Here is a 10,825-nt window from a genome sequence, read left to right as displayed (position 1 = left end):
CAATATATATTAATGTCATGTCAGCAACCTAACAAAGTGTCATCTCTTCTCCGACCATGATTAGACAAAGATGTTTGTCCATCCCCAACTCCAGGATAATTAGATTGTAATGAAAGGAATATAACTCTTTTTACTCGACAGCAAAGAATGGTGCTTGCTTCTGATATTCTATTATTATCAAAAGAAATAAAACAACTGTACTCACCGGTCTGTTTGAATTATCCTGTTTTGTTTTTTAATTCAATAAGCACCATTACTGGTTCCAATTAGAATGTTAGATGAGCAGAAAAGAAACAATTTTGATTTCCTTAGAAAACCCTCTACAGAACATTCAGTCAGTTTAAATAGAGATATGAAGAAAATATTACTGAGATGCCATTACAGAGGAGCCCCGGTCTTGCAAACGGACAGGTCCAATATCAAGGACTTCTTTGCACGGGTTTCTTGGAGTTATTCTTGCGACGAATCTTCACTAGGGACTTCTCCAGATCCTGAATGAATGAAAGAATGCTTGCAGTTGAGAAAAATGCTCTTTAGAGGAAAATATAAAATCACAACCAACTTGCACCCATTCAGATAGTGAATGATGTGGAATGCTACGTACAACTTAAAGACTTTAAGGCTTAGTTGTTGAAATAATCCAGCTTTAGATCTTATCTACAGATACATATTATCATAGCCTACATTCTCTTCATCAATCATCTCTCCCCTTCCTCAATCACCTCTCTTACTGTTTCTATTTTTTGTAAATATTTCCTTTATTTTGCTTTCTATAATTGCGAAGATTGCCCATGATTCCCTCTTGTAAGAATTCTATTTATACAAGACAATACAGCCAACATTGGCACAAGATTCAAATCCAAAACCTTCTTTGTTAATCTGTGACATTTTAGTTTCAAATACTGTGCACCTATGTAATGACCTTTTGTTTCCTCAGTCCAATAAATTTGATCTAATGCATTGTTAGCCTGAAAATCCAAGTTGCAAATGAAATATCTTTGTTAGTTCTCGTTAATCTCAAAGAAAAAATAAATATTAGGGTTACACTTATAATGAAAGTAACGTTGAGGAAGATGGCTTGATAGAGCAAACATAGGGCAGTGAGGGAAATATTCACATAAAAATTGAACAAAAAGAAAAATAAATCAGTTCTAGCATAAACGAGGGAACCTTCTCAATACCTAGTTTGAAGCAGAATTAAACCTAAGCATGATTTCTTATAATCAAAAGATATCAGTTGCCTAACTTGCTCCAAAAAAAACTTATTAAAATAAATAAAAAACATACACCAAAATTCTGTTAAAACCTTTCAAGTGGTAAACAAAAGAATGCCCTTCACCACTCTTATAATACAATCATCACTTTGTCCTCCATCAAGATAGTTTTTATGCCTAATTTCCATTTTCCTAATTTGGTTATAGGTTCAATGCTTTTGATCATCCCAAGTCAAAATTGAATGATGTTGTTTAAAACTTTGAGTGTCTTCATCAAATTGTATCTCCCCATTAAGCTTAGTTTTCTTTGTAGTTTTTTGTGTGCAAAGTTCCATAAATTATGCCTTTTCCTTGCCCGTGCATGAGACCATCAACCTATATGCATGTACAAAACTAACCAAGTATAATCCATTAACCTCGTGAGACCTCCAATTTTTTTCCTGCAAACTTTCAGTGATACCTGGATAATTTGACATAGATTCCTTCAAGACACACTAAATCTCAAATAAACCACTCTTGTTTCATATTTTACGTTAAAGCATTAAGGGGAAATTATGAAAAAAAAAACCTAATTTGTTGAAAATTGTAATTAGGATACTAATTCGGCCGATAAAATTCTCTCCTTCCCTCTTTCTCTCTCCTTCCATTTAAAAAAATGAAAACTTCGGCCATTTAAACGGCCGGTAAAATTTTCTCTCCTCCCTCTCAATTTAAAAAAAAAAAACGAAAAACTTTTGGCCATTAAACGGCCGAAAGTTTCTCTCTCTTCTTTAATTTTTTAAAAACGAAAAAACTTCCGGCCATTAAACGGTCAAAAGTTTCTCTCTTCCATTTTCACACCTTTTTCCCTCTTCCACCAACAGAAAATTATCAAATTTTTTCTTCTCTTCTTCTTCTGCTTCTTCTTCTTCATCAAATTTAAGGTGAAGTAAAATCCAAATTTCTTTCTTTTATAAACATCAAGATCTTGATCTTAATCTTATGATCTTAAAATCTTGATCGTAAGATCTTGATCTTAAGATATTGATGTTGATCATGATCGTGAGATCTTGATCTTGATCAAAGATATCATGATCATTATCGTGATCCGCATCGTAAGACAATCATGATCGTGATCATGTATATATGTTGTGCGGTCCCACTGTTTAATTGTTAAATTCTTTTGGATATAAACAAAACTATATGATTTACATATGAATTAGGGTGGCCTTTGCAAAAATTCTATATATTAATATGTAATTATTTTTAAATTATTTTTTTAGCAATCTCTTCCTGCATATATTTGTAAAACTAGGGAAACAATTTTATTTTAATTGATTTTTCTTCATATTTGAATCTATTTAATGTGATATTTGGTTTAGTAAGGTTTGTCTAAATATTATTTCAATGATATATATAGTGGTTGTATGCGATTTTGTTTATTAGTCGTTTTGTTTTTTATGTTGTATTTTTTTTAGACATAAAATATTGTTTCTGTTCATTATGACATTGATCAAGATCTTGATCTTGATCACGATCTTAATCATGATCAACATCTTATGATTAGGGTCTTAAGATCAAGATCTTACGATTAAGATTTTAAGATCATAATCTTACGATTAAGATGTTTATAAAAGAAAGAAATTCGGATTTTACCTTACCTTAATTTGATGTTGGTGAAAAACATGAAGAAGTAGAAGAAACAACAGAAGAAGCCAAGAAGAAAAAATTTGATAATTTTTTGTCGGTGGAAGAGGGAAAAATATGTGAAAATAGGAGAGAGAGAAACTTTCGGCCATTTAATGGCAAAAGTTTTTTCGTTTTTTTAAATTAAAGGAGAGAAAAAGAGAAGAGAGAGAAACTTTCGACTATTTAATGGCCGAAAGTTTTTCGTTTTTTTTTTTTAATTGAGAGGGAGGAGAGAGAATTTTACCGACCATTTAATGGCCGAAGTTTTCGTTTTTTCGAAAAAACTTTTTTTTTTTTGTTTTTTTTTCATAATTTCCCCAAGCATTAAAAATCCACCATTGAATGGGAAAAAAAGGAAAATAATTTATACTAGTATGAGTACAATTACCACAAAACCTCCAATTTCTCCTCCCTAAATATTTTATAGGGTTAATTTGATCCATTTTATTTTAAATAGAAGGTGGAATGTGCTAATGCACATGTATCTCAAGGGCTTATTTGTAATTTAAAATATTAAATAAAGGATGGTTTTAACTATTACATAGTGAAAAGGATATTTTTTGTAATTTTAAAAACTATGTCAACACAATTTTAGGGATGAGCGATTGCAATTGTCTAGGTTTTTTATCCAAAAGACCCTGATTATATTAAGTTTAAAAGTTAAAGTGGGGACATTTTTGGAATCCAAATTTTAGTGTTGAACCACTTCTACTCTGCCTTCTCTCCTTATAATAGTAAAGATAATGAAACTTGACCCACCTAATCTAAAATATGAATCATGAACGCACTACATAACATCTTGTCTGTTATGAGTCCCTCTTTGGATACACTTGGCTTATTTGTAATTTAAAATATTAAATAAAGGATGGTTTTAAACTATTACATAGTGAAAAGGATATTTTTTGTAATTTTAAAAACTATGTCAACACAATTTTAGGGATGAGCGATTGCAATTGTCTAGGTTTTTTATCCAAAAGACCCTGATTATATTAAGTTTAAAAGTTAAAGTGGGACTTTTTGGAATCCAAATTTTAGTGTTGAACCACTTCTACTCTGCCTTCTCTCCTTATAATAGTAAAGATAATGAAACTTGACCCACCTAATCTAAAATATGAATCATGAACACACTACATAACATCTTGTCTGTTATGAGTCCCTCTTTGGATACACTTTAAATTATTTTTATTCATAAAGGCAATACAATGCACTTGGATAAAAGTAACTCACCACCTTATCAACATTTCTAAACTCACTTGTTTCATGGATTCCTTATTTGATGTGTTATCTTTACTCATTTGGCCTGCTAGTATATAAAATTCAAGATTCTTCTATTCTCTTTCGAGAAACACAAAAATGCAAGAAAACAACAACAAAGAAGCACCTTATTCCTTCCAAGAACTTCAAGGGCATCTAAGCAAGAGAGAGGAACCATGTGGTTCTCTACTTTTTTCTTTTTGGTATTTCCCTCGGGAGTGCAAATCTTAATTCACGTCCACTTTGAAGGCATGGCCGCATGGTAGATGGCACAACTCCAACTCTGTGATAAAGAGCAAAAGAAGAAAAGCTTGCATGTCCTATTTGTCCATTATAGTTCAATTATCCCATTTTTCAAGGAGTTGTAAGTTGCAACTCATCATAAAGCCCAAAACAAGTTCAAGCATCCAAATTTCACATAGCATTTCTTATTTTACATTCTTCGAGAATAATAACTAAACGCCTTCAAAGCATTAAGTAATAACAGCTAATTTAAATGGTGAAGACCACTATGTTTAGATGGTTTTCCACTAATCGCAGTATAGGAGAATTAACTTTCAATATAGGGTTTTCAGGTGGTAAGGCAGTGTTTTCAATTGTAACACTTCATCTGCGTTTCTACATTCTTTCATGATAAGTTCTCTCCCTTTCTGATTTCTTTCTTTTTAAGTGTAGCTCGTTTGTATTTATTAACGAAGTTATTCTACCGATTGAAAAAAAAAAAATACTAATTTAATAAAGGAATGTACATCATTTCCAAATTTGAAAAATCCAATATGACAGATTTGAAGGTTGAAACTAACCTGACTGGGTTCATTTGCAGACATCTCTTTTGTCCAAAGGCTTTCCAAATTGTAGTAAGCTCTTGCTTTCTCATCGAGAGCGTGAACTATCACCTTCCCTAAACATACCACAAGAAAGACCACTTAAACACCAAAAAGCCGACGAACAAAAACATAACAAAATACAATCAACCAATTTGCCACAAATGTAGTTCTGCAAATGCAGTACAAACCAGAGTCGACGACAATCCATTTTCCTCCTTGATGGCCTTGTACACTTGGCAACAACATCCTCGTAGCTTCTTTTTGTTTCTGCTTCACCTATCCATAGAAACATTAACCAAAACAATCAAAGTTCAAACAAAAGCACTTGGAGAACTTGTTTTCTTATTCAAAGATTTCGCTTTTAGACCGTTTGCAAGTTAATTTCAAACTAATAATAATGAACACTATTACTTCATCTAGGGTTTCATCAGTGTTCAAAACTCGGATTGCAAAATTAACCAAAAGTACATTCAAACTTCAAACAATAGCACATGGAGAACTCGTTTTCTAATTCAAAGGTTTCGCTTTTAGATCATTTGCAAGTGAATTTCAAACTAATAAAAATGAACACTATTACTTCTTCTAGGGTTTCATCGGAGTTCAAAATTCAAATTTTTTTTAAAAATTTCTGAGACAATTAGACGAACCTACCTTGTAAATCAGAGCTTCAGCGATATTCCGCACGTGCCAAGTTGATCTACCAGTGGCGATCACCATGAAATCGGTCCAATCACAGTGATGATTTACGGGAATGACCTTCACATCGTCTGCTTTAACATCGTTAAGGATCTTCTCTACCTCTTGAAGTTCCAGAAACCCTAATTTGTCGGAGGATGAACACATGGAACGCTGAAACCCTAAAAACCCTAACCTCCATTGTTGGAGAAGAAATGAAGAAGAAAGAGAAGAGAGAGAAAGATGAGCTCGACATCTTAAAGCCGCCAACATAATAACCCCGCCTTGCCGTTGCAGCGAATTTCAAATGTTCGAGCTGAGAATCGACAGAGAGCCCAAACGGGGGATTTACGACGAATGATATAATACATCCGGTTGTATTTTACCATAAGATGCCCTCAAATTCAGCCACTAATATGAAAATAAGTGTGTTTGGTAACACTTCTCAAGTCTGAACCGACATAGTCCACCTTTAAAATTCAAACTTTATAAGCTTGACACTACGTTTGCATATAGATTCTTGATAACTTCTGCTCCTGCAGGGAGCTAGCAAACGTTTGGATAGACTTTTATTCTTGCGCGGAGAGATTTTTGTTCTTACGCAGAGAGATTTTTTGCTCTTACACGAAAAGGTGTATCCACACAAGACTAATCTATTTTGTTTCATGTCAGATTTCAAAATTTAAAGCTGAAATCCAAAAGCTTTGAACCAATAATAAGGTTCGTTGGATGAATCCAGAAGTTTTAAATCAGAAAAAAAAAAAAAAAAATAGAAAATAGTTTCAGACTTTAGACTTTGGAAGTGTTACTAAACATAACATAAAATCACAAAGCAATTGTATGGGGTGTCCATAGATTGGTTTTGGTTTTGGTTTGGAATCAGAACTATTAAATTTTATCGGTTTGGATTATCAAATCAATAGAATCATAATCGAAACCATTAAAAAATTTCTCCTTAGATGATTTTGATTCTCAATTCATATAAACTTTGATTGTCAATCAGTTCAATTTCAAGATATTTGATTCTAATTGTTTCCAATAAAAAGGGATGTATACTTGAGGTTTCATATTAATTTTGGTTGTTTCAATATATTTGATTCTAAACATTTCCAATAAAAAGGGATACATAATTGAGGTTTTCGACACTAGTTCGATTCCAATTAAATGGGCACCATCTGACACCCCTAAATTTGTATTAACTTAATTTCATTTATCTAATGTTTTATCTTCAACCTCTTAATAAGAAATCTCCCATTTTATTTTATCTAAAATCTCTTCAATGATAGATTATTTTTTTAACTAAAATTCTATTTTGTATCATTTTATATTTATATTTTTACACTTTTAAACGTTAATAATTTGAACATAAGGCAAGTGTTCGGATTAGATAGGATGGATTTCGGATTAAGGATGAAATGAAATGGATCGGTTTCGGTCCATAGATTCATTAATCTGATCGAATCAGCTTGGATCAAGGACAAATTTTAAATTTTTTTGATCAATATTGAAGTGATATTGATTCGGTACCAAACCGATCCATTGCCACCCAAACGAGACATGACATGGGTTGAAAGAGACTTGACATCTAACATTTTCTTTTTCATTGACAAGCATGTTTTTCAAGTAAATCAAGAAAATACCTAATGATGGGAATTGAACTCATGTCTATTCTATTATTACTCGTAGACTTTACCAATTAAGTAACACTTTCAACATCAAACTTATCCATACCCCTATAAAAAGGTCAAGAATATATTTGTTGTGTCAGCTCCAAGAATGTATCACGAAAAGACACCAACATGTGACTCTTTCATGTCAAAAATAAACCCAAGTTGAGTAATAGGTGAAAAAAATGCCATTAATAAGTAATTATAATGTTAAAATCATACCTCAATGAATATTGATGAATAAACATAGAGTTATTTAAATGATTCCATGAAAAATCAAACTCAAGGGCCCTATTTGTTCAACGAGATATAAAGTCCTGTCTTAGGGTCAGATACAATCAAGGGTGGAGCTAGTAAGGAACTGGTGGGGGTAATTGCCGTCATAAAAAACTTTGAGACACCCCTATATTTTCAATTAATTACATTTCCCATTTGTCCCCACTCCCTCACCTCTCTCCCCATTTGCCCTCACACCCTCACCTCCCTCCAATTTTTGTCCCTTCCCCCTTTAATTTTTTGTTGATAACATTGCCTCTTAACCGGATCTTCTCATATACTAATTGAAAATGACCTAAATATCCTTTTCTTCAATTTCTAACAAAAAACCTATGAATTTATCTCTAAAATCATTCATCTTTTAATTCTTCAACTATACAAATAATCATAGTTTGCCCTCATTGCAAAAAAATCTTGACTCCACCCCTGGATACGCTATCTCATTGTTTAGGTGTTTGTCTCAAGGGCGCACGTTAAAATACAATAAATACACTTTAAAAATGGGATTTTGTATTGAAATTGCCCTTAATTTTTTTTTATATACTAAAATACCCTCTCATGCTTATTCTCAAGGTGTATTTATTGTACTTTAACGTCTACCCTTAGGGCACATGTTAACAAAATCCATTTATTAATGGTAACTAAGAATAATGCTCTATAAAAGAGTTTTACGAAGATTGAAAGGGGGAGAAGTGGAATCCCACCAAATACATGGGATTGCACTTTCCCTAATAAACTCTCTCTCTCCATCTATTAAAAACAACTCAACACACATATACTCTCTCTCTCTCTCTCTCTATATATATATGGGAAATGTTCAACACCCTAAGTTTTACCACACACTTTAACAAACGTTTTTTGTCCTACATGGGTTAGAAGTTTTGGAATGAGCTGATTTTTTGTGAGGATGATCTCTATGATTAGAAGATCATCCTCCCCAAAAATCAGCCCATTCCGAAATGTTTAGCCCCATGTTTACATGTTGAAAAATTGTGGATCGTCCATTTTTTGTAAATCATTTTTGATGGGGTTAGAAGTTTTGGAATGAGCTGATTTTTGGTGAGGATGATCTCCTCACCATAGAGATCATCCTCACCAAAAAGCAGCCCATTCCAAAACTTCTAACCCATGTAAGACAAAACACGTTTGTTAAAGTGTGTGGTAAAGCTTAGGGTGCTGAACGGGACCCTATATATATATATACATATACATATATTAAGAAAAAAATATTTTTGGGAATCCAATTTTCTCCTTAAAAAAGTTTATTGGCTGAATAATTTAAACACGGGAGTTGTTTTCTGATCAAACTCAATTTGTGTATATTTTTAATTTCTTGTGCCTGTAGCTATTGGAGAAATTGGAGGGCTTTTGTTAGTCCCCAGAAGTTCCTACTAGTAGTTGGTTCTTAGTGATTAAAAGAATGTGAGAAACATATGGTTGGCTTGATGGGGAATGCGATGGAGGATAGAAATGGGAGACCATTGGAGGATGGTGAAGAGAATGAGATAAAACAACTCGACCACATCAAATTTCTTGACCATAGAATAAAGCCAATTGATGACCAAATCGCATAGGCCCAACATCTAAAGTAGAATGCACGCCAACTAATGCAAATCCAATCCTCTAATTGATCACAACACCACCAATTTGAGAGTTTTGGATGGAATACAATACCCCTTAATCAATCCTTAGAAGAAATCTGTTCAACGATACCTAATAGAGAAATTGAAAGTAGAATGAAAATATGATCATTTTAAGCCGGCCACGTAATATATCATAGGATGGGTTGTTTCAATATTAGGTCTCCAATTATTATCATAAGCCGAAGAAGATGAGTTCGTGGTAGAGAAAGACTCAGACAAATCATTTGCTTGATATTTTTTTTTAGAGAATTTCGATGGCTCTACAATGCATTATGACCATGTTCATCACAAATCAGACAAGTAGAGAATTTGAAGAATCGTGTCGAGGAACATAACCAAATATGCCTTGAGGTGAACATTAGATCTAGGAAATGAGCGACCACAATCCCCACCATGATCTTTATAGTTGTCACGATTGCAACTATTAAGATTGTATGCCACAAGAGCAGAAGACCTGATGGCTTCTTGATCAATGGTAATCAAGAACAATTCATGTATAACCCAGACTTGGTCTTGGAATGCAAATGTTGTTCCAAGAACAACCCAAACTTCTCTTGGAGTAGAGAGACCAACAATAGTGGCAAGAACAATCTTAGAGAGGGTGGCATAGAAAAACATTTTATCATCATTTTCATGAAATTGAGACGGTATGGGGATTGAAGCATCAACATATTTAAACGTGTAATTATATTCTGACTCGAAAAAACTTATTCAGTTTGTACTCGATCTGACAAGTGCATAGAACCATAGATCTTTTTCATATGTATCCCTGAAAAAAAATATTTATGGTTCTGTGCACTTGCCTCGTCGACCAAGCACAGTTCGAGTGAAATTTTTCTAGTAAGAATATCACAGTTCTATTTAAATAGATAATGACTTTTCACACTAGTAATAGTTGAGAACTCCATAACAAATAATTGGTGGGATCAAATGCTAGATAGGTGACATTGTCTAAAGTAGATAAATAGGAAAACATAGTAATGCTAGAAGAGGTACCCATGAGCAATAAAGGGTACGAAAGTAACAATAAAAGACAGTGATGAACGTGAATGGTACACATGGGTCTCCCAACTTGAAAGCAAAAACTACTTGGTTATGATAGTTGACAGTGACAATCCAAATATTAAGCCCTTCAAAAAAAAAATAATAATAATAATTATCATTTGTTTGCATAAAGATTTGGATGGTTTGGATTTCCCAAATAATTTGATTGAATGTAGATCCGATACTCCAGAGAGTTGGGCTGTAATTCGAGTCCCATTCTAGTTTCACAACATGTGACACGTTCTTTGGCCATAGTCACAAAATTCTCCACAAATTTTTCAAAAAAATGGTAAAATCCTCTGAATTAGGGACTAGTCAATTAAATCAACGAATGAATTGGTGATTTCTAGATTGATCATGGAATATAATAGTATTTTTACCTTTTACCCTCAAAATTTTATTTTGTTTAACATTCAAATGTCAAAAACCATAAAGGTATTTAGGGAGGTTGAAAGATTATAGGTTTAGGAGAGAAATTTAAAAACTCATTTGTAATTCTTCAAAAAAAAATTTAAATACTTTATGAAATTATTTCAAAGCAACTGAATTGAATCATT

At 32.9% G+C, this 10,825-nt stretch overlaps 1 protein-coding gene across 1 annotated transcript; it reads right to left on the bottom strand.

Annotated features, from left to right (window-relative positions):
- Positions 1-279: 279 nt before the first annotated feature.
- Positions 280-5,986, bottom strand: LOC147400893 (Lojap-related protein). The gene is made up of 4 exons (XM_086441956.1): positions 5,615-5,986; positions 5,152-5,239; positions 4,940-5,037; positions 280-491 (listed from the first exon to the last, which is right to left on the bottom strand). Exons 1-4 carry the CDS (start codon positions 5,909-5,911, stop codon positions 420-422), a joined length of 555 nt encoding a protein of 184 aa, XP_086298082.1. The 5' UTR covers positions 5,912-5,986; the 3' UTR covers positions 280-419.
- Positions 5,987-10,825: the final 4,839 nt, after the last annotated feature.

Source organism: Akebia trifoliata, chromosome 5 (assembly GCF_017979445.1).
Source record: "Akebia trifoliata isolate Shusen 1 chromosome 5, ASM1797944v1, whole genome shotgun sequence".
Lineage (NCBI taxonomy): Eukaryota > Viridiplantae > Streptophyta > Magnoliopsida > Ranunculales > Lardizabalaceae > Akebia > Akebia trifoliata.
The sequence above is the reverse complement of the archived record's forward strand: the minus strand, read 5'-3'. Positions and strand labels throughout refer to the sequence as shown.

What these genes read in the sequence shown, in the direction of transcription:
- LOC147400893 (XM_086441956.1), bottom strand. Translation starts at nt 5,911, where the DNA reads ATGTTGGCGGCTTTAAGATGTCGAGCTCATCTTTCTCTCTCTTCTCTT. An exon ending in CTGAAGCTCTGATTTACAAG is followed by an intron (nt 5,240 to 5,614) that starts GTAGGTTCGTCT and finishes TTCTATGGATAG; the next exon opens with GTGAAGCAGAAACAAAAAGA. An exon ending in CTGCAAATGAACCCAGTCAG is followed by an intron (nt 492 to 4,939) that starts GTTAGTTTCAAC and finishes TCATTCATTCAG; the next exon opens with GATCTGGAGAAGTCCCTAGT.